Raw genomic sequence first — 23,690 nt, 5'->3', positions numbered from 1 at the left:
AAGACAGAGAAATAATAATAACTTTGTGACGAATTGTCAAGACACAGGGCTTTGAGTGAGGCACAGTAAGTTGTGGGTAAGTGACTAGAGAATATATGGTGCAGGAGTCAGGAACGGGGGAAATAAGAATTATTTTATCAAACTTGTTTTTTTCAGACCCATTTCAGCATGGCTTCCCAGTCTCTGCAAACGAAGACAGTCTTCTGCTGCTGCTACAGGGAGATCACCTTTCTCCTGGGAAATTGTATAACCTGTTTTTAAGTAGAAAAAGTGATCAGAGAGCCTTCCTGTCATTCATGGTTTTCCAAGCACCCCTGGAGAAGGGAAAGGCTACCCACTCCAGTAGTCTGACCTGTAGAATTGCATGGACTGTACAGTCCATGGGGTCACAAAGAGTCAGACATGACTGAGCGACTTGTACTTTCACTGTCTTTTTCACTCCAAATAATCATTATTCCAAAAGTGACCTATTTGGGAATGGCAAGTCCTGAGCTCCTTCATATTCAAGGCCTTTCCTGGGTCACCTTGCCTGTCTCTTAAGGACCCTCTCTTACCCCTCATATTCTACTTCTCAGACTGCCTACTTGCTATTTCCAAGTCCTTTGACCTGGGAAACTCTTGCTACTGGTCAACATTCAGCGCAGGAATCAGCTCCTATAGGACAACTCCTCCCACTTCCAGCTGGGCAAAGTGACCGTCCTTTGTCTCACAATGTTCCACAGTGTTGTCTACATGATTTATCACAAGGCATTTTAATTGCTAGCTTTTTTGTCTGCACTAATGTATGGCCTTCCTAAGAGAGGGGGAATATGATATTTATTTCTGTATCTCCAGATTTTAGCTTAGATCTGGTAAGTTATAAAGTAAGCATCCATTAATGTTTGTTGAGTCACTCTTTTTATTTACAGCTTTTAGTTTATTTGTTTAAGGTGTGGTTATTGAGAAATATGGGCTTTCCTGGTGGCTCAGACAGTAAAGAATTTGCCTGTAATGCAGGAGGCCCAGATTCGATCCCTGGGTCAGGAAGATCCACTGGAGAAAGGAATGACTACCCCCTCCAATATCCTTGCCTGGGGGATCCCATGGACAGAGGAGCCTGGCAGGCTAGAGTCCATGAGGTCACAAAGAGCTGGACATGACTGAGCGGCTAACACTACCACGACTAGACTATTAGAAATATATGTCTAAATATGTGGTAATCCTGAGAGTGTTTTTATATAAAAGGCTTGAATCCATTTATACAGTTAACCCTTTCCATACCTGTGGTAGTTGGGGTGGCTTGTGTTGTTTCTAAGCAAGTAGCCGGGGCAGGGAGGTGGGATGACATTTGGGTTTGTGGGCACTATTCAGGCTGAAATACAGATTCAAAGGCCCAGAGTAGGTGAAGGGAAAATCCACATGTGAGACAACTTAAAGCACTTTTCTTGGGTGTTACTCTGGATGGCCACTTCACCCTGAACTTATGGCCATTTTTGTCCTTGTCCTGCCTTTGTGTTACATGCAAAGAGACTTTGTGGCAGTTGTGTAAGCTCCATCTCTATGGAATGTGTTTCCTGGGCACAATTATATCAGTTCTTTCAAAGGGAATGGTGTAGCCTTGGGTTCATGCAATGGTTCTGGTCATATTACCTGTGTGTCTAGCACAGACTCTATTCTATCTTCTAATATAACATGCTGCTGAAGAAGGAACCGGGAATAATGCATGTTGTAGTTCCTAGATTCAGGAGTTGTTTACAATCAGGCAGCTCAATAGACTGTCATGGGTTTCCCTTGCCCAAGAGTCAGTGTCATACCAGTGTACTCTCCCTGGTTAAAAATAGGAACCACATTTCCTGTGTTCACAACCAGTGCTCCACAGGCATTTCTCCTTTTCTTTTCAGATATTAACACTTACTCTTATGATTCACAACTTATAGATGTAAGTTATGGACAAGTTAGATAATGGCACACACAAAAATGCTTTCACTAATATTTCACTTTTTTTAAATGTACAACTACATAAATGTCTGCCTATATTTATGAGCAGGCTTCCCAGGTGGCTTAGTGGTAAAGAATCCATCTGTCAAAGCAGGTAATGCAGAAGATGCAGGCTCAACCCCTGGGTCAGGAAAATCTCATGGAGAAGGAAATGGCAACCCACTCCAGTATTCTTGCCTGGAGAATCTCATGGATAAGAGCAGCCTGGCAGGCTCCTCTATGGGATTGCAAATGCCAGACACAACTAAATATTTATGCACATATTTATGGATATGTTCATTTTTAATCCTCTTAATACCAAATTATTTACCTATCCAGTGGCTGTGTTTAGGGGAACTCTTTTTGTTCCTTCATCATTTAGCTATAATTTACCAATATAAAGTTAATACTTCTAAGGCAAACAATGTATTATTTTAATACATTTATTTTGACATGATTAAGAAATCAAGCCAATTAACATATTCTATACCCTTAACTACATTTTATGTCTGTATGTGGTGAGAAAACTTAAGATCAAACTGCTTAAAATTTCAAATATATAATATAATTACAATGCTATCCATTATATCTCTAGAAGTTATTCATCTTGCATAACTGACAAAGGTACCCTTTGTATGTGATTGTCCAGGGATGTCACAAGATGTCTCAAAGGGTGAGAAACTCAGTGAGGAATAGTTGAACAAATTTAAAATCAGAACACTGTATTTATTTCATCTATTACCAAGTCAAGACAGAGACATGAAAGATAAATGGCTTTGGAAATTCACAGGCTCTGTATAAGACATAGCATGCTCAGTCAAACATGGTGTTACTTTCTCTGTTGATCTGACTGCACAAGATGTAAGTCCCAGAACCTTCTGGAGAACTTCCACTGGAATAGAATTCACTGTTTCCTAGTATCCAGTTTACCACTAGGGTTTCCACCCACCAATTCTACAGCTCACCTCATGGATACCTACAAAAGCTGAAAATTCTGTTCATCCTCCAAAGTTATCTTTGCCTTGGAATAAATATGTGAGTCACCTGCTCCAGATTTGCTTAGTCTTGATCCCATAAATGATGGGGTTCAGCATAAGTGGAGCCAGAATGTAGACATTAGTCAACAAGATGTGGATATGAGGTGGAATGTACCGACCAAACCTCTGAGTCAGGGTTGTGAAGATTCCAGGCCCATAAAAGAGAATGATAATGCAGACATGGGAGCCACACGTGTTGAGAGCCTTGTGACAAACATCTTGGGAAGGGATGTGGAAGAAAGCATGGAGAATCAGAATGTAGGAAACAAAAAATTAATAGTACATCTAAGACCACTGTTGACATTATGACAGAGAGTCCATTGCAGATGTTCATTCTAATGTCATTACAAGCATATTTGGCCAATCCAGGTGTGTGGGATGACATTATTTTGACAGGAAGTCGATCTTTTCAAAAGAAATATCTTGGGAGAAAATCATACGGTGAACTTCTCAGAAAGATGATAACACCAATTTTCCCAATCAATGTATGTGTAAGAATAGTGGTGTATCTCACAGGGTAGCATATGGCAATGTAGCAGTCAAATGCCTTCACCAGAAAAATCCCTGACTCAGAATGAAGATGAAATGGATGAAGAAGAGCTGGGTGATGCAGCAATCCAGGGAGCTCTCCTCAACACCGAACCAGAAGATAGCCAAGGCCTGAGGGACTGTGCATGTGGAGAGGACAATGTCTGCTCCAGACAGCATGCAGAGGAAGAGGTACATGGGGTCATGAAGGTGCCATTCCATGAAGATAATGAAGATCAGTAGGCTGTTCAAAGCAGGGTGATGACAGAGAAAATGAAACAGGGGTTGGAGATCCACATATGCTGCTCATCAAGGCCAGGGTTGCCCAGCAAGCAGAAGGCTGTGTGGCTAACACTAGTGTGGTTTAAAGAAAGCATATATGTGGAGACTACCAGAGACATCACCTCAAACTCTCAGACAGGATGAAAATTCAGATTTTCCTGGAATATTTTTTGTGAAGTCACGAAGACTTTTGACATACCTCACACACTTCATCTGTGAACATGTAAAAAAGAAACATGAAAAGCTAGTAGGGTATATTCTGTGCCTCAGTGAGTGATAGTCTAACTAAAAGTTATTCACATCTCCAGAGTATGGAGAGATGAGAACTCTTCTACACTGCTGGTGCGAATGTAAGTTTGTGCAACTGCTATGGAGAACAGAATGGATATTCCTTCAAAAAGCTAAAAACAAAGCTATCACATAGCCCTGCAATCCTATTCCTGGGCATATATCTGGAGAAAAAAACACCATCCGAAAGGATACATGCACTCTAATATTCATTGCAGCACTGTTTACAATAGCCAAAACATGGAAGCAACCTAAATGCCCATCAACAGAGGAATGGATAAAGAAAATATTGTACATATATGCAATGGAATATTACTCAGCTATTAAAAAGAATGAAATAATGCCACTTACAGCACATGGATGGATTGGATTGTCATACTAAGTGAAGTAAGTTGGACAGAGAAGGAAAAATAAAACATGGTATCCCTTATATGCATAATCTTAAAAGAAATGATACAAATGAACTTATTTACAGAACAGAAACAGATTCACAGATTACAGAATGAATTTACAGTTGCCAGGGAGAAAGGGAACTATCACATTGTTAATCAGCTGTGAAAGGAAAGTGAAAGTGAAAGTCCCTCTGTCATGTCTTACTCTTTGTGACCCCATGAATTATACTGTCCTTGGAATTCTCCAGGCCAGAATACCAGAGTAAGTAGCCTTTCCCTTCTCCAGGGGATCTTCCCAACCCAAGGATCAAACCCAGGTCTCTGGCAAAACCAACTTTGTACTTACAATGTCATTAAATATTGAGTTAAATTAATGAAAATTAAAGTTATTTTCAATCTGCTCTATCAATGCCTACAATTATTATGTAAAGATGATTTTCAAATTTTTGTCCTTCATATAAAGATGATTTGAATTATATTTATCCCTAGAGTTGTCATAAGATCCATATTATGGAGTTATATATCATGAGTCTTCATTTTTTCCTGAAAGTATGAAAATGTCCATGCACAGTTTGTAGAAACCTTGTGACTCCTGACCTTTGTAATGTATTTAATTTCATTTGCCAGCCTAGATTATCATTCCATTTACTTCTTATTCACCAAAAATTCACATTTATGAGTGTTGAGGGGAAAAAATGCTAATGCTTTTTGTGTATTCTTTTAAAGTAGTTTTACCTGCTCACTGTGAATGCATACATAAACTTTTTAACTTAAAAATAACTTTATATTCAACAAATTATACAAATACTCTTATACATTATTGTTTCTCAAGACAGAGGATGAAATTAATATCACCTTCAAAAAAATTTGTGTTTTGTTATAACTACACACAGCTTTTTAATAAACCAATTCTAAATCACATAACTGTACCTTTTTTATTTGTTTGGTCAAACACCCCTATACTGTTCAGTGTCCCTTACTGAAATGTGTAAAATAAAACTTGACTTTGTTGAACTGCAGGTTTATTTCTGGGGCTCTTACTGATTGGTAAGGACAATGTCACTAATCTCCAACTTCTCAACCCAGTATTTTACCCAAGTTTAATTGTTTTTGACAGCCAGACATTGCTCTGAGCATTGTGATCATGTACTTCCAGCCATAGGAGAAATAAAAATCATTAATTTTGCTGAAATAAACTTTATAGAAATAGCTCTGCTAGATAAAACCTTGAGCAAAATTTTAATTCATACTGATGTCTTAATTTAACAAATTTTCATCTAATTGGTTTCAGTGTAATAAAACACATAAATGATTCTAATATCTATGATGTGTATTTTCTTAACCTTCATACATATATGACCTGGTCAGGAACAAATTGAATATATACTTTCTAGTCTCAAGAATCTCTCCTCTATGAAAAATACTCTCTTAGGAATTTTTTTAACCCATGTGTTATTTGAAAATATTAATATTTTGTTTAATCTCTTAAGTATTAAGAGATTTTCAAGCTAACTTTCTATTATTGATTTCTGGTCTAAGAATATACTTTATAAGATTGACATTTTTAAAATATGTTAAGGTGTGCTTTATGGCCCAGAATGATGTCTAGCATGTCAAATATTCTATGTGAGCTTGAAAATAATCTTTGTTCTGCTATGATTGAAAAGACTGTTCCACAAATGTGTACTAGATCAAGTCAGTTCATAGTTTTGTCCTGACAACTAAATGTTCATGGATTTTCGGACAGCCTGGTCTATCAATTAGTCAAAGAAAGGTGATAATGCCTCCAACTATAATAGTGGATTTGTCTCTTTCTTCATGCAGTTTTATCCAGTTTTGGCTCACATATTTTGGCCTTCTCTTGTCAAGGACATATATGTTTCAATTGTTATGTCTTCTTGAAGAATCAACCATTCTGTCATTATATAATGCACTTCTTTATTCCAGATAATCTTCGTTGTTCTGAAGTGCACTTTATCTCAAGCAAACAGAGCTACCTCAGCTTTCTTTTGTTTAGTGTTTGCAAGGTATATCTTACTCTATCATATTATTTTTAACTCATCTGATTCTTTACAGTTAAGATAGGTTTCTTGTAGACAACATACAGATGGGTTTTTCTTCATTGTGGTAAAAAAAAAAAAAAATGAGATCTACTGCTTAGCAGAATTTTAAATGCACAGTACAGTGTCATTAACTCTAAGCACAATGTTGTTCAGGAGATCTCTTAGAACTTTTTCATCTTGTGTGACTGGAACTATACCCCCCTGAACAGCAATTGCCGATTCCCCTCTCCCCAGTGCCTGGAAACCAGGATTCTACTTTCTGTTTCTATGAGTTTGACTATTTAAACACCTCATATAAGCAAAATCATGCAGTATTCGTCCTCCTATGACTGGCTTATTCCACTTAGCATGGTGTCCTTGAGATCCATTCGTGTTTTTACAAATGGAGAAATTTTCTTCTTTCTCATGAATGAATAATATTCCCGTGTGTGTGTGTGTGTACCACATCCCCCTTATGCATTCATGATACATGGACACTTATGATATTTCCATATATGGCTATTGTGGATAATGCTGCAATGAACATGACAGTACAGATATCTCTTTAAGATCCTGATTTCAATTATTTTGGCTAGACATCCAGAAATAGGTCTGCTAGATCATCTAGTAGTTTTATTTTTAATTTTCCAAGGACCATCCATACTATTTTCCACAGTGACTGAACCAACTTACATTTCCAACAGTAGTGCACAGTGTTTCACTTTTACCCTCATCCTCACCAGGGTTTGACCTTTCTTTTTTATTAAATAGCCATTTAAGCAAGTGTGAAGTGACACATAAATGTCATTTTTATTTTGATTCATTGATGATTAGTAACATGGAGAACCTTTACATGGACCTGTTGGCCATTTGTATGTCTTCTTTCGAAAAATGTATATTCAGCCCATGAGCCCATTTTTAAATCAGGTGGTTTGGAATTTTTTGCTATTCAGTTGGACGAGTTCCCTACATATTTTGGATGATAACCTCTTCCAAGATATGTTCTACAAAATATTTTCTCTCATTCCATACTTTGATTTTTATTCTTATTTTGTTAGGTGCTTCTTCTGTGCAGAGCATTTGAGTTGATGTAGTCTCACTTTTGATTTTTGCTTTTGTTATTTGTGTTTTTAGTGCCATCCATTAAAACTCATTGCCATGACCAACTCAAGGAGTTGTTTCTCTGTTCTCTTTTAGGAGTTTTATGGTTTGGGTTTGATGTTTATGTCTTTAATCCATTTGAGGGGATTTTTTTTTTTTGAGTGATGTAAGATAAGAGTACAATTTCATTTTTTCCTCCTAATTATCCAGTTTTCCTAATACCATTTATCATAGAGTCTATTTTTTCCCCATTGACTGTAGATGACCATACATGCAAGAGTTTATTTCGTGTCATCGATGAAGCCTGTGTGCTCAGAGTAAGGCACGCCTGCTCACATCTTAGTTTAGAACAAAGTTTAGAAATGACTGAAATTGTAAAAGAAAAGCATTACTGCTGGCATGCAAAACCATTATATTTAGAAGGTTATTCTAGAAGTAGAAAGTTTACTCTGTATTGGCTAGTGTATTTTCCTTCATTGACCAACACAGACATTCAGAAGTATATTTGGAACATTAACTATTTTTAAGCACCACATTACAATCTGGGGATGCAGAAAAATTTGGGAAACTTCCAGAATCCTAGAGACTTCAGGTTAACAGAGAAGCAAATTTTAAGTTGGTGATTTTAGAAAATTGGAGATAAAAGTTGATTCTCTCTGAAGAGAGTCTATCTTAGGATATCTATCTCAGTACTGTTATATCTTAGGCTCAGGAACACTATCTTCCATCCCAGGTTACCTCTCTTGCTACCTCTGCTTTTACTTTGAAGTGAGAAAAATCATCTCCTATTTCCATCCTCGCAGCAATGAAAGAAATTTTTCTACTCTTAACTTACTGGTCAAGGGAGCCCCGTCACTGGCCTTGACACAGGAAACTCTCTAGAGCATAAGGCTGCTCGGTGAGGAGGAAGAAGCCAAAAAGTCACATTTCTACACAGACAGGGGCTTGAAACACAGGAGATGATAGTCCTAATGACAGTCATGTGTTTGGATAAAAGGGGAAAAAAAGGAAGTGTCTGTTTCTGTTTTTAACTTCAGGAAAAGACCAAAGCCATGGAACCCAGGGTTATTTGTCAGGTTGCTCTTCTGATAGAACAACTTTGGTTTAATACATGTTCCTCCTAGATTCCTCCTATAAATCCCCTTCAAATGCCTCATCTCCCATGCTTTCCTCTGAAAGCCAAGAAAGCCTGCTTAAGAAAACCTAAAAGTCTCTTCTTTCCATCCCCTGCTTTGGGAACCCCAGCAAAGACTCTAGTAATCCTTGGGACTCTTCTCATTTTTGCCATGACATATCTGCAGGCTAAGTCAGTATCTCCAGCCTGGTAGAATTATTGGGCTACCTGTCATTTTTTGGAAGGTGTCTCTTTATTTACAAAATTTCAGGAACATCAGACAGACCATGTACTTCTGCCTCCCTTCCCAGACCTCACCCTCCACTGCAACTATAAATAACTAGATTTGGACTTCCTTGGTGGTCCAGTGGTTAAGAATCTACCTGCCAATGCAGGAGACACAGTTTCAATCCCTGGTCTGGGAAGATCCCACATGCCAGGGAGCAACTACTGTCCTGTGCCACAACTACTGAGCCTGAACCCTAGAACCCCAGAGCCACAGCTACTGAGCCTGCCTGCTGCAACTACTGAAGCCCATGTGCCAAGAGCCTGTCTCAAACTCATGCCCATTAAGTCAGTGATGCCATCCAATCATCTCATCCTCTGTCGTCCCCTTCTCCTCTTGCCTTTAATATTTCTCAGCAGCAGGGTCTTTTGAAATGAGTCATCTCTTTGCATCAGGTGGTCAAAGTATTGAAGTTTCAGCTTCAGCATCAGTTCCTCCAGTGAATAGTCAGGATCAATTTCCTTTAGGATTGACTGTTTTCATCTCCTTGTAGTCCAAGAGTCTTCTCCAATACCACAGCTCAAAATCATCAATTCTTCAGTTCTCAGCCTTCCTTATGGCCCAACTTTCACATCCATACATGACTACTGGAATACCATACCTTTGACTATATGGACCTTTGGCGGCAAAGTAATGTCTCTGATTTTTAATACACTCTCTATGTTGGTCATAACTTTTCTTCCAAGGAGCAAGCATCTTTTAATTTCATGGCTGCAGTAACCATCTGCTGATTTTGGAGCCCAAGAAAATAAAGTCTGTCACTGTTTCCATTGTTTCCTCATCTCTTTGCCATGAAGTGATGGAACCAGATGCCATGATCTTAGTTTTCCAAATGTTGAGTTTTAAGCTATATTTTTCACTCAGCCCTTACCTTGGTTCTTAAACCACTCCTGTCTGTTGCTATCTAATTCACTCACTGGCCTTAGACCGAGTCTTCAGGAACAGACATTCAATTGGAAATGAAATTTACCTTGCTGCATAGTAGAATTTGGACTCTTGAGGGAAGCACTCGCACCAGGGCTCCAGGGAAAGAACTGTCTCCACCAGCCTCGCCCTCTTTCCAAATATGCTGATTCAGTTCTTCCCCACTTCTTCTGGTTCCCTTTCTCTCTTGCTTATCTCTAGATACCCAATACAAAAATCATTCACCATGTGAACCAACCTTCCTACAACAGAAATATAAATACCTATAATTAAAATGGGCTCATGGTTTTTAAATTTTCATTCTTCATGGAAAGGATTAATGAAATTCACATGAGTTTCAAAGCCCAGAGTCACAAATACTGATGTTTATCTCTGTATCTAAGAGTTCATAAATGTACTAACCTAGCAGTTAATAGGATACATGGGAGTCTTGATTGCCTTAGACACGTTTCTATTTCATTTGCCTAATTAACTCCTTTGCAGTCAAGATTCTTCACTTTTTCATAATTTTCTTTTTTTTACTTTACAATATTGTATTGGTTTTGCCACACTTCAACATGCATCCACCACGGGTGTACACGTGTTCCCATCCTGAACCCCCCTCCCACCTCCCTCCCCATACCATCCCTCCGGGTCATCCCAGTGCACCAGCCCCAAGCCTCCTGTATCCTGCATCGAACCTGGACTGGCGATTCGTTTCTTATATGATATTATACTTACGCAGAGCTTCCTTAGTTTTTAGTGTCCTTGAAATTCACTGAGATTTTTGAATATGGAAATTGATTGGTTTTACCTCATTTGGATATATTAGGGAATTATTTCTTAGAAAACCTTGGCAAAACTAATACAATTATGTAAAGTTTAAAAATAAAATAAAATTAAAAAAAAAAAAGAAAAGAAAACCTTTTTCTCTCTTCTCATTTCAGTTGGAAATCCCAACAACAACACATATGTTAGACCTTTTGACATTGTTGCATCACCATTTGAAAGTCTTTTTATTTTTCTGTATTTTTCCTGTCTTCTCAAGTTGGATAATTCTACTGAAAGATCTATGGTCTATTTCTGCAAGTAGGGTTACCTAGATCAAGGGATAAATGCATTTGTAGTTTTGTCCTATATAGAAAGAGTCCTGTTGAACACATTATGCTACCTTTGAATACTAACAGCCATATGAAAGTAACTCTGTCCTCACAAATTTGCTTGTAGACTATCATCTCAAGTCTTAGAACATTTGTCAGTCTGATAGTGTGTCACGTGTGGCTGACGATCTGCACAAATGGATGCCAATGATTCTTCCCTCTGCTGTCCTTACAAGCCAATTCTTCCATCATGGAGTGAGTGGGTGAAAGTGAGTGAAATTTGCTCAGTCGTGTCTGACTCTTTGTAACCCCATGGACTGTAGCCCACTAGGTTCCTCTCTTCATGGAATTCTCCAGGCAAGAATACTGGAGTGGGTTGCCATTCCCTTCTCCAGGGGATCTTCCCAACCCAGGGATCTAACCTGTGTTTCCCGAATTACAGGCAGATTCTTTACAGTCTGAGCCACCCACTCTGTTACACCTGTGATGGCCTCGTGACTCGCTTTAGCCAATGGAATGAGGTGGAGGTATTATCCTCTGCCTAAAGGATTTACAAAGGTCCGTCTAGTCAAGGCTATGGTTTTCCCTGTGGTCGTGTATGGATGTGAGAGTTGGACTGTGAAGAAAGCTGAGCGCCGAAGAATTGATGCTTTTGAACTGTGGTGTTGGAGAAGACTCTTGAGAGTCCCTTAGACTGCAAGAAGTTCCAACCAGTCCATTCTGAAGGAGATCAGCCCTGGGATTTCTTTGGGAGGAGGGATGCTAAAGCTGAAACTCCAGTACTTTGGCCACCTCATGCAAAGAATTGACTCATTGGAAAAGACTCTGATACTGGGAGGGATTGGGGGCAGGAGGAGAAGGGGACGACAGAGGATGAGATTGCTGGATGGCATCACTGACTCAATGGACGTGAGTCTTGGTGAACCCTGGGAGTTGGTGATGATCAGGGAGGCCTGGCATGCTGTGATTCATGGGGCCGCAAAGAGTCGGACACGACTGAGCTACTGAATTGAACTGAACTGAACTGAAAGCAGGAACAACAGTCTGAATGTGAATATATAATCAAAAAACAACATCAGGGTAGACTGGACTTGGGAAGTGAAGGATTTGAAATAAATACTTACAAATGAAGCTGCTGCTGCTGCTAAGTCGCTTCAGTCATGTCCGACTCTATGTGACCCCATAGACGGCAGCCCACCAGGCTCCCCCATCCCTGGGATTCTCCAGGCATGAACACTGGAGTGGGTTGCCATTTCCTTCTCCAACAAATGAAGCTACTGACACACTATTATTGTTAGGCTGTTGACCCTTGGACTATAAAGTATTTCTGTCATTTTTGGATTTTTTAAACTGTTACTGTAAACGTGCACAAATATAGAAAACAAAACGAATGGCTTAACAAATTCCTTTCTCTTTTTTTTTCAACTTTGTAATTGGACGATAATCACTTTACAATGTTGTGTTAGTCTCTACAACAGCATGAAAAGCTGTATGTATACATATATCCCCTCCCTCTTGAGCTTCCCTTCCACCCCTCATCCTACCCTCTGGGTCATCCCAGGGCACTCATAAGCTCCCTGTGCTATACAGCAGCTTCCCATTAGCTATTTTACACATGATAGTGTATATTATAGGACTTCCCTGGTGGCTCAGATGGTAAAGAATCCACGTGCAATGCAGGAGACGTGGATTTGACCCCTGGGTTGGGAAGATCCCCTGGAGGAGGGCATGGCAATCCACTTCGGTATTCTTGTCTGGAGAATCCCCATGGACAGAGGAGCCTGACAGGTTACAGTTCATGGGGTCACAAAGAGTTGGACACAACTGAAAGAGAAAGCACAGCACAGTGTGTATAAATGTCAATGCTACTCCCTCAATTATAAGGCAAACATCACCCAGGCCAAGAAATAAAACTTAGTCAAACACACTGCAGCAATGTCCATGTGCCCAGTCCCAGTCACAAAGCCATCACTGGCACACCTAACCTTCCAAGTTACATGTACATTCATATCTTTCTGCAATTTGCACCCAAATGCTGCCATTTCATCTCAACAATCTCTGAATATTCCATTTGCCTCTGTGTCTTAACTGGTACTATGTTTGTCTACTCAAGAAACCACTTTATTTTCAGTAACACATCTAAATCTTTATTTCCCATTCCTCATAATTAGACAGAAAGATATTGTTAGTTACCATTGCAACTTACAAACATAACTTCCACTCCCTTTATCAAAATGACCAATAGCAGTGGTGTTCATGCCACATGGGAAGTATCCTCCCACAGTATTTAACTAACACCTGATCTAGCCCCATCCTCCCCACACCTCGATATCTTTTAACAGCACACCTGGAGGGCCACAGAGAATTTAGCAGTCTTCTGGTCCGAACTCCGGCTGCTTTTGGTGGATCTGAAGCTAGAAAGACCTTTCCACAATGAGAAGCATCCTCAGTTCAGTTCAGTTCAGTCGCTCAGTCGTGTCCGACTCTTTGCGACCCCATGAATCGCAGCACGCCAGGCCTCCCTGTCCATCACCAACTCCCGGAGTTCACTCAAACTCACGTCCATTGAGCTGGTGATGCCATCCAGCCATCTCATCCTCTGTCATCCCCTTCTCCTCCTGCCCCTAATCCCTCCCAGCATCAGAGTCTTTTCCAATGAGTCAACTCTTCGCATGAGGTGGCCAAAGTACTGGAGTTTCAGCTTTAGCATCATTCTTCCAAAGAACACCCAGGCTGAACTCCTTTAGAATGGATTGGTTGGATCTCCTTGCAGTCCAAGGGACTCTCAAGAGTCTTCTCCAACACCACAGTTCAAAGCATCAATTCTTTGGCACTCAGCCTTCTTCACAGTCCAACTCTCACACCCATACATGACCACAGGAAAAAACATAGCCTTCACTAAACAGACCTTTGTTGGCAAAGTAATGTCTCTGCTTTTGAATATGCTATCTAGGTTGGTCATAACTTTTCTTCCAAGGAGTAAGAATCTTTTAATTTCATGGCTTCAGTCACCATCTGCAGTGATTTTGGAGCCCAAAAAGACAAAGTCTGACACTGTTTCCACCGTTTCCCCATCTATTTCGCATGAAGTGATGGGACCAGCAGCCATGATCTTCATTTTCTGAATGTTGAGCTTTAAGCCAAGTTTTTAACTCTCCTCTTTCATTTTCAGCAAGAGGTTTATCAGTTCCTCTTCACTTTCTGCCATAAGGGTGGTGTCATCTGCATATCTGAGGTTATTGATAATTCTCCCGGCAATCTTGATTCCAATTTGTGCTTCTTCCGGCCCAGGGTTTCTCATGATGTACTCTGCATATAAGCTGAATAAGCAGGGTGACAATATATAGCCTTGATGTACTCCTTTCCCTATTTGGAATCAGTCTGTTGTTCCATGTCCAGTTCTAACTGTTGTTTCCTGACCTGCATATAGGTTTCTCAAGAGGCAAGTCAGGTGGTCTGGTATTCCCATCTCTTTCAGAATTTCCCACAATTTATTGTGATCCACACAAAGGCTTTGGCATAGTCAGTAAAGCAGGAGTAGACGTTTTTCTGGAAATCTCTTGCTTTTTCCATGATCCAGCAGATGTTGGCAATTTGATCTCTGGATCATCTGCCTTTTCTAAAACCAGCTTGAACATCTGGAAGTTCACGGTTCACATATTGCTGAAGACTGGCTTGGAGAATTTTGAGCACTACCTTACTAATGGGTGAGATGAGTGCAATTGTGCAGTAGTTTGAACATTCTTTGGAACTGCCTTTCTTTGGGAGTGGAATGAAAACTGACCTTTTTCAGTCCTGTGGCCACTGATGAGTTTTCCAAAATTGCTGGCATATTGCATGCAGCACTTTCACAGCATTAACTTCAGGATTTGAAATAGCTCCACTGGAATTCCATAACCTTCACTAGCTTTCTTCGTAGTGATGCTTTCTAAGGCCCACTTGACTTCTCATTCCAAGATGTCTGACTCTAGGTGAGTGATCACACCATCGTGATTATCTTGGTCATGAAGATCATTTTTGTACAGTTCTTCTGTGTATTCTTGCCACCTCTTCTTAATATCTTCTGCTTCTGTTAGGTCCATACCATTTATGTCCTTTATCGAGCCCATCTTTGCATGAAATGTTCCCTTGGTATCTCTAATTTTCTTGAAGAGATCTCTAGTCTTTCCCAGTCTGTTGTTTTCCCCTATTTCTTTGCATTGATCACTGAGGTAGGCTTTCTTATCTCTTCTTGCTATTCTTTGGAACTCTGCATTCAGATGCTTATATCTTTCCTTTTCTCCTTTGCTTTTCGCTTCTCTTCTTTTCACAGCTATTTTTAAGGCCTCCCCAGACAGCCATTTTGCTTGTTTGCATTTCTTTTCCATGGGGATGGTCTTGATCCTTGTCTCTTGAACAATGTCACGAACCTCATTCCATAGTTCATCAGGCACTCTGTCTATCAGATCTAGTCCCTTAAATCTATTTCTCACTTCCACTGTATAATCATAAGGGATTTGATTTAGGTCATACCTGAATGCTCTAGTGGTTTTCCCTACTTTCTTCTCAGACAGTAAAGCGTCTGTCTACAATGCGGGAGACCCAGGTTCGATCCTGGGTTGGGAAGATCACTTGGAGAAGGAAATGGCAATCCACTCCAGTACTATTGCCTGGAAAATCCCATGGACAGAGGAGCCTGGTAGGCTACAGTCCATGGGGTCGCAAAGAGTCAGACATGACTGAGCGACTTTACGTTCACGTTCAAGTCTGAATTTGGCAATAAGGAGCTCATGATCTGAGCCACAGTCAGCTCCCGATCTTATTTTTGCTGACTGTATAGAGATTCTCCATCTTTGACTGCAAAGAATATAATCAATCTGATTTCGGTGTTGATCATCTGGTGATGTCCATGTGTAGAGTCTTCTCTTGTGCTGTTGGAAGAGGGTGTTTGCTATGACCAGTGCATTCTCTTGGCAAAATTCTATTAATCTTTGCCCTGCTTAATTCCATATCCAAGGCCAAATTTGCCTGTTACTCCAGGTGTTTCTTGACTTCCTACTTTTGTATTCCAGTCCCCTATAATGAAAAGGACATCTTTTGGGAGTGTTAGTTCTAAAAGGTCTTGTAGGTCTTCATAGAACCATTCAACTTCAGCTTCTTCAGTGTTACTGGTTGGGGCATAGACTTGGATTACTGTGATATTGAATGGTTTGCCTTGGAAACGAACAGAGATCATTCTGTCGTTTTTGAGATTGCATCTAAGTACTGTATTCAGACTCTTTTGTTGACCATGATGGCTACTCCATTTCTTCTAAGGGATTCCTGCCCGCAGTAGTAGATATAATGGTCATCTGAGTTAAATTCACCTATTATAGTCCATTTTAGTTCACTGATTCCTAGAATGTCAACGTTCACTCTTGCCATCTCCTGTTTGACCAGTTCCAATTTGCCTTGATTCATGGAACTAACATTCCAGGTTCCTATGCAATATTGCTCTTTACAGCATCAGACCTTGCTTCTATCACCAGTCACATCCACAGCTGGGCATTGTTTTTGCTTTGGCTCCATCCCTTCATTCTTTCTGGAGTTATTTCTCCACTGATCTCCAGGAGCATATTGGGCACCTACTGACCTGGGGAGTTTCTCTTTCAGTATCCTATCATTTTGCCTTTTCATACTGTTCATGGGGTTCTCAGGGCAAGAATACTGAAGTAGTTTGCCATTCCCTTCTCCAGTGGACCACATTCTGTCAGACCTCTCCACCATGACGTGCCCATCTTGGGTGGCCCCACAGGCATGGCTTAGTTTCATTGAGTTAGACCAGGCTGTGGTCCTAGTGTGATTAGATTGACTAGTTTTCTGTGATTATGGTTTCAGTGTGTCTGCCCTCTGATGCCTCTTGCAACACCTACCATCTTACTTGGATTTCTCTTACCTTGGACGTGGTGTATCTCTTCATAGCTGCTCCAGCAAAGTGCAGCCACTGCTCCTTACTATGTCGAGGGGTATCACCTCACTGCCACCCCTCCTGACCTTGAATGTGGAGTAGCTCCTCTAGGCCCTCCTGTGCCCATGCAGCCACCGCTCTTTGGAATGGGGTTGCTCCTCCTAGCCACCGCCCCTGGCCTCTGGTGTGAGGTAGCTCCTTGTGGCCGCTGCCCCTGGCCTCGGGTGTGGGGTAGCTCCTCTTGACTGCTCCTGTGCTCTCACAGCCTGGCACTCTCGGCCGCCACCCCTGACCTCAGACGCAGGTTAGCTCCTCTCGGCCACTGCCCCTGACTGTAGACGTGGGGTAGCTCCTGCCAGCCGCCGCCCCCAACCTCGCACCAGAAGCATCCTAAGATACTGATAAAAGGAACGTCCAATAATGGAGATCAGAACTCGGCGTCCTGGGATCCCACACACCACAAGTGAGACCAGAAAATGCCTTTGGAATGCCACTAGCAGCTCTCAGTCCTGGCTAAATTCTATATGTAACATCCACAGCTCCATGTAAATGACCTCTGAGTTCTGATCACCTCCTCTAATCTGTCTCTGACTTTCCAGGCAAGGAAGCCCCAGGTACTGCAGGGTTTGAGAGGAAATGTGGGCCCAGGCAGCCTCCAAGCAACCTTTTAAGTTAAGTCATGTCCGACTCTTTGCGAGCCCATGGACTGCGGCATGCCTGGCCTCCCTATCCATCACCAACTTCCGGAATCTACTCAAACTCATGTCCATTGAGTTGGTGATGCCATCCAACCATCTTGTCCTCTGTCACCCCCTTCTCCCCCTGCCCTCAATCTTTCCCAGAATCAGGGTCTTTTAAAATGAGTCAGTTCTTCACATCAGGTTTTACTCACATACTATTCTCATTCTTAGCAACTCCAGCAACCAACACATTTCCAACTCAGTGTCCACAATGTTCAGGGTTTGATGTCTTCCTCAACTACATTTTTTAAAGATTTTTTTTTGATGTGGAACATTTTTCTTAAGTCTACTGAATTTGTTTCAATACTGCTTCTTTTTTTTTTTTTTTTTTTTTTTTTTTTTTGGCTTTGAGGGATGTGGAATCTTAGCTCCTTAAGCAGGGCTGAAACCTGTACCCCCTACATTGGAAGGTGAAGTCCCAACCACTGGACAACCAGGGAAGTCCCTCAATTTTTTTTTTCTAACTCTTCAATAGACATCAACTTCTACAGTTCCATTGAGACATATACCACTAGATCAAAATATAAACAATAAATTCACCACCATTAAAGTTCTAACTTTCCAATCTTTTTTATATTTTTATAAGCTATAGGGCTTCCCTGGTGGCTCAGCAAGTAAAAGATCCACCTGCTAATGCAGGAGATGTGGGTTTGACACCTGGATTGGGAAGATCCTCTGGAGAAGGAATGGCAACCCACTCCACTATTCTTGCCTGGGAAGTCCCATGGAGAGAGGAACCTGGCCTACTACAGTACACAGTGTTGCAAAAGAGTAATAAACAACTTAGCGACTAAACAACAGAGAGGATTCTTAAACCATGTTCCAAAAATTTTTTAATTCAGTACCATTCTTTTTAATTTATTCAAGTACACTTTATATTTTTTAAGTAAGTAAATTCTATTTTTAATTTCTTTTACACTGCAAAAGAATACAATGTTGTATTAGCTTCTACTGTACAACAAACTAAATATCTCCACTTTTTTAGGATTCTTTTCCCATATAGGTCATTAGAGACTTTCAGAGAGTTCCTTGTGCTAAAGTAAGTCCTTATTAGTTAACTATTTTATGCACTTTATATTTTGTAATTCATCACTATAATCTCTCCATCTAAGCACCTGCAGCATTTTAATCCTCTGTCATATTTGCCTTGCCTGTATGAACAAAGAGGAACTCAGAAACATATTACATTTTCCTCAAAATGGGTATTCTGGTGAAAATAATATCAGCTGGATAATACATTTCTATATTCAGAAGAACATCCAACACTACCTAAAAACCTACTTCAATTTGGTGTTCCCATCACATGAAATGAGAGCCTCAATAGATTATCCCCTCCAGTCACCAATCCTGACCCTGAGTACCCACCAGCAGCAGAAAGACTAATGATAAAGCCCAAGGAATCTACCAGGAAAGAAACCCTTATGCTCCTACCACCAGCACTGCCACATGCAGATATACACATAATCACCTGTGGTGAAAGAAAATTGAGTGTTTCTAAATTACTACCCTCTCTCCTCTTCAGCAAGTCTTCTTATTTCACTTCAACATCTCTCTTGATCCCACATCTCCTCCACCTGTCCAAAGCCACAACCCTACTCCTGGGTCCACTCTTTACCTCAGGCATTACTGTACTAGCTGGTACGTCTCCAGGTCCACCCTTCACTCCAATATGCCTACAATGTGTGGAAAAAGTCATCTACTTGGTGACATAGCAAATAACCTAATTCAATCATGCCAACTCCCTCTCCTTTATTTTCTCCTTTAAGATACACAGGCCTTGGTGTTACTGCTGATCACAACCAAGAATAATTCATTTCCCAATAGTGAGGATGCACTTTCAGAGGAGCATAATACTCAAAACAATGAATACTAAGCATGAACAAAATTCTTTGAGGAAAGAATGCTTTTCTCCCTGGAATTTATATCAGTTCAGTTTAGTTCAGTGGCACAGTCGTATCCGACTTTTTGTGACCCCGTGGTGTGCAACACGCCTTGTGCAGGACTTCCTTGTCCATCACCAACTCCCAGAACTTACTTAAAATCATGTATTGAGTTGGTGATGCCATCCAACCATCTCATCCTCTGTCATCCCCATCTCTTCCCACCTTCAATCTTTCCCAGCATCAGGGTCTTTTCAATTGAGTCAGTTCTTTGCATCAGGATGCCAAAGAATTGGAGTTTCAGCTTTTTTAGCATCACTCCTTCCAATGAATATCCAGGACTTATTTCCTTCAGAATTGTCTGGTTGTATCTCCTTGCAGTCCAAGGGACTCTCAAGAGTCTTCTCCAACACCACAGTTCAAAAGAATCAATTCTTTGGCACTCAGCCATCTTTATGGTCCGACTCTCACATTCATAGGAGACTACTGGAAAAACCATAGCTTTGAGTAGATGGACCTTTGTTGGCAAAGTAATGTCTCTGCTTTTTGATATGCTTTCTAAGTTTTTCAATTTTTTTTTCCCAAGGAGCAAGCATCTTTTAATTTCATAGCTGCAGTGATTTTGGAGCCCAAGAAAATAAAGACTCTCACTGTTTCCATTGTTTTCCCATCTATTTGCCATGGAGTGCTGGAACCAGATGCCATAGTCACAGTTTTTTGAATGCTGAATAGTAAGCCAGCTTTCTCTCTCTCCTCTTTCACCTTCATCAACAGGCTCTTCAATTCCCCTTTGCTTTCTGCCATAAAGATGGTGTCATCAGCATATCTGAGGGTATTGATATTTCTCCCTGCAATCTTGATTCCAGCATGTGTTTCATCCAGCTTGGCATTTCACATGATGTACTCTTCATAGAAGCTAAATAAGCAGGGTGACAATATACAGCCTTGACATACTCCTTTCCCAATTTGGAACCAGTCTGGTTCTAACTGTTGCTTCTTGACCTGCATACAGGTTTCTCAGGAAGCAGTAACAGTGTCTGGTATTCCCATCTCTTGAAGAATTTTCCACAGTTTGTTGTGATCCACACAGTCAAAGCCTTTACTGTACTGTAGTCAATGAAGCAGAAGTAGATATTTTGATACTTAGTGATTAAAGTATTATTATTTAGTCGTGTTAGATGGACTGTTCTCCTTTATTTCTGTATTCTCCTGCTTCATGATTAAACTTATCCTTTAGCTAATTTTTTTCACAGACAAAACCAAGCAGAGGACATAGTGGGGAAAGACCACAGGGTCCTGTTCTGTTTCACTTTGACCGCAAGATCTTGCTATACAAGGTTTGTTAGACACCTTCAGGTTTGTGTCACTACTCTAATAACATTTCATGCTGTATGTAGCTTCTGACTACCTTTTCATTTATGCATGGTGTTTCTTTGACAAGATTTTTCTCCTTTGAATGTCCTGCTTCCCTTGTATTCTTGATGTCCTGTTTTGAACAAATTCTCACAGCTTCCAAGTATCAATCGAGGCTCAGAAACCCCTGCTTTGAGTCAGTTGCTCTCAAACCTTGGTGTACATTGCAATCATCTGAAGGGCTTTGTACATTCCAGATCTCTGGGATCCACTCCCAGATTTTCCAATTTGGTGGCCTGAGGTCCAAAGTTAACTTACCCCACATTCTGGGTCAATGTTAATGTCCTGGCTTTGGGACTCATACTTGGAGAAGATAAAGTATGTTCACTGAGGTAGGATTCCTTCAATGTGACAAATACTACAATTGACAGAGGCACAGAGACAAAAATCTGTGAGTTTCTAAATGGATGCTTCTTCTGAACGATTTTAAAGAGACAAGACTGTGTCTCCTTACTGTTTGGTGTATGGTTCATAATTTTTAGGTCTATAACCTTGATAGGTCACCTCTCCAAACTGACAAAAGAAACGGAATTTAAAATTGCTATATTTCAGCATAGAGTGTTCAGAGAGAGCTGTACTTGACAACATGGGAAAGCCGTGGAGGTGGCTCCAGTCCCTGAAGGAACATCATGAACTCAAGAAAATCAAATGGAGGATGTGTGTGTTTTGAAGCTCCTGCAACACTAACAGGAGGGATGTTTTCCAAACAGTTGCTTTGTACACTGGTGAATCATGCTATTATTCATGGGCAAAATTATGTGCTTCCCCCATAATTTAACAAAATTACAATCCTATTTTATCAATTGTAGGATATAAATATGAAACAACTCTTGCAATTATACATATAATGAATTTACTGTAAGTTTGAAAACTTCAAACACACTTTTCATATGCATGTTCTTGGTTCAGTAGAGAGAATAATGACAAGCTTGGAAGTAGCCCAGACACATTGTCTTATATGCATAGTAGCCTCTTCCAAATGTGGCCCAGAGGATGAAGTGGAGACTACAAAACACTCCCACTAGGGATCCAGACCAGGGTGGAGAGCAGACGTTCAGGTAATTGAATTACCAAACTTAGCCTCATATACACAGGCACATACAGGGTTAACTGTACCTGGCAAAGGACTCTGGGGTGGCAAGGAAGCCGGATGGGCACCTCTTGGCAGTCAAATTGGGTGATTGGATCACCGGGTTGTTCTGGTCACCCCATTGGGTCCACTATCTCAATCCAATCACTCAAGAGTTAAGCCAATCACCAAATTAAGAGGTCTCCGCCCACCTTAGGCCCATGCCTCCATATGAAGGCCTTCTCTCTTCTCTGATTCAAATGCTCAAAAATGCACAAAAGTGGACCCAGCCGGTCATCTCCCTGGCCTTAAGAGTCCCTCTCAGACCCTGAAGTCCTCCTGTCCAGCTGGAGTCCCAGCAGGCTGCTTCCATGCCCTCCTCCCCGCTCAGGGTGGCCGTGGTCTGCATGAGCAATGTCAACAGGAGCATGGAAGCCCACCACATCCTCAGCAAGAACGGGTTCCATGTCAGGTCTTTTGGAGCCGGATCCCACGTGAGGCTCCCAGGAGGGGCACACAAGCCACCAGTGTACTACAACTTCTCCACGTCCTATAAGAAGATGCACAGTGACCTCTCCTCTAAAGACCAAAAGCTCTACAAGAGGAATGGAGTCTTACACATCCTGAAAAGAAATGAGAGAATCAAGCCTGGCCCAGAAAGGTTTCAAGAGTGCCCAAATCCCTTTGACATCATCTTCACCTGTGGGCAGAGGGCCTATAACCGGGTGGTGGCCGACCTGTGTGCCAGGGATCAGGAGACCTGGCAACCTGTACCGGTCGTCAACGTGGACATAGACGACACCATGGAGGCAGCCAGCCTTGGAGCCTCGATCATCTGTGAGCTCTGCCAGGGTTTCCAGCAGGCAGATGACATGCAAAGTCATCTGGCCGAGCTGCTCCAGGCAGTTAAGGAGAAAACAGGAAGGAGCTTTCTGCACACAGTCTGCTTCTACTGAGGAAGCATCTTGGCTGGTTTCAGCTCCTTTGTCAGTAAGAACCCGTGCCTGGACTCTTGAGCTGCTGGGTATTTTCTGGGAGAGGCTTCTTCAAAGCCGTTTCTGCTAAAGGCCGTCTCTGTATGATCTGTTGTCAGGTACACCCCACCCAGTGAAGGAGGTGGAGGAGGAGAGCATCGCATGGCATGGGGAACATGGAACACTGGTAGACATGCCAACCCTTCCAATGTGGGGAACGACAGTGTGGAATTGGACCTGGAAGGAAGAACTCAGTGCTCACAGGGTTCTGCAAAGATGTTAATCTTGAAGACTCTCTTTTCTGGATGGACAATCAAGGCTGATCACAGAGCCAGGGACAAGCAATATATTGAAGGATATTCTGAGAAAAAGGAACAATGTCTATTTTATTGATCTATATGGATACTAATTTCGTTTTGTCCTTTCGGCGTGGTATATGGATACGATGGGTTGTTTTTTCTTAAGTGGGATGGGAATAACATTGAGTAGAAATTATATTGAATTCAAAATATTTTTGCTTTTTGATTGTATGTCTTTGACGAATGCCTGCTTTATTAGAAACTTAGGGTAGATCATGTGTAGCTTTTTTGGTGGAAAATCCAAGCATGATTTGTTTAATCCAATAGCGTATTTATGAAATAAAATTATAAATTGGTGTA

The 23,690-nt window shown here is 41.0% G+C and overlaps 1 protein-coding gene and 1 pseudogene across 2 annotated transcripts; one reads left to right on the top strand and one right to left on the bottom strand.

Annotated features, from left to right (window-relative positions):
• Positions 1-2,954: 2,954 nt before the first annotated feature.
• On the bottom strand, positions 2,955-3,898 carry LOC102412178 (annotated as a pseudogene).
• Positions 3,899-22,321: 18,423 nt separating this feature from the next.
• LOC102405647 (RNA polymerase II subunit A C-terminal domain phosphatase SSU72-like) lies at positions 22,322-23,690 on the top strand. 2 transcript variants are annotated; one of them, XM_044928969.2, is made up of 2 exons: positions 22,322-23,047; positions 23,151-23,690. In XM_044928969.2, the coding sequence occupies exon 1, from the start codon at positions 22,429-22,431 to the stop codon at positions 23,011-23,013; it is 585 nt and encodes a 194-aa protein (XP_044784904.2). In that variant the 5' UTR covers positions 22,322-22,428; the 3' UTR covers positions 23,014-23,047; positions 23,151-23,690. The 2 variants fall into 2 exon arrangements, with proteins under 2 accessions (XP_044784904.2, XP_044784903.2); XM_044928968.2 differs by having other exon boundaries at positions 23,125-23,690.

The sequence above is a fragment of the Bubalus bubalis genome, chromosome 16 (assembly GCF_019923935.1).
Source record: "Bubalus bubalis isolate 160015118507 breed Murrah chromosome 16, NDDB_SH_1, whole genome shotgun sequence".
Lineage (NCBI taxonomy): Eukaryota > Metazoa > Chordata > Mammalia > Artiodactyla > Bovidae > Bubalus > Bubalus bubalis.
The sequence above is the reverse complement of the archived record's forward strand: the minus strand, read 5'-3'. Positions and strand labels throughout refer to the sequence as shown.

Excerpts from the sequence above, each read along its gene's own strand:
- LOC102405647 (XM_044928969.2), top strand. The coding sequence starts at position 22,429 with ATGCCCTCCTCCCCGCTCAGGGTGGCCGTGGTCTGCATGAGCAATGTC.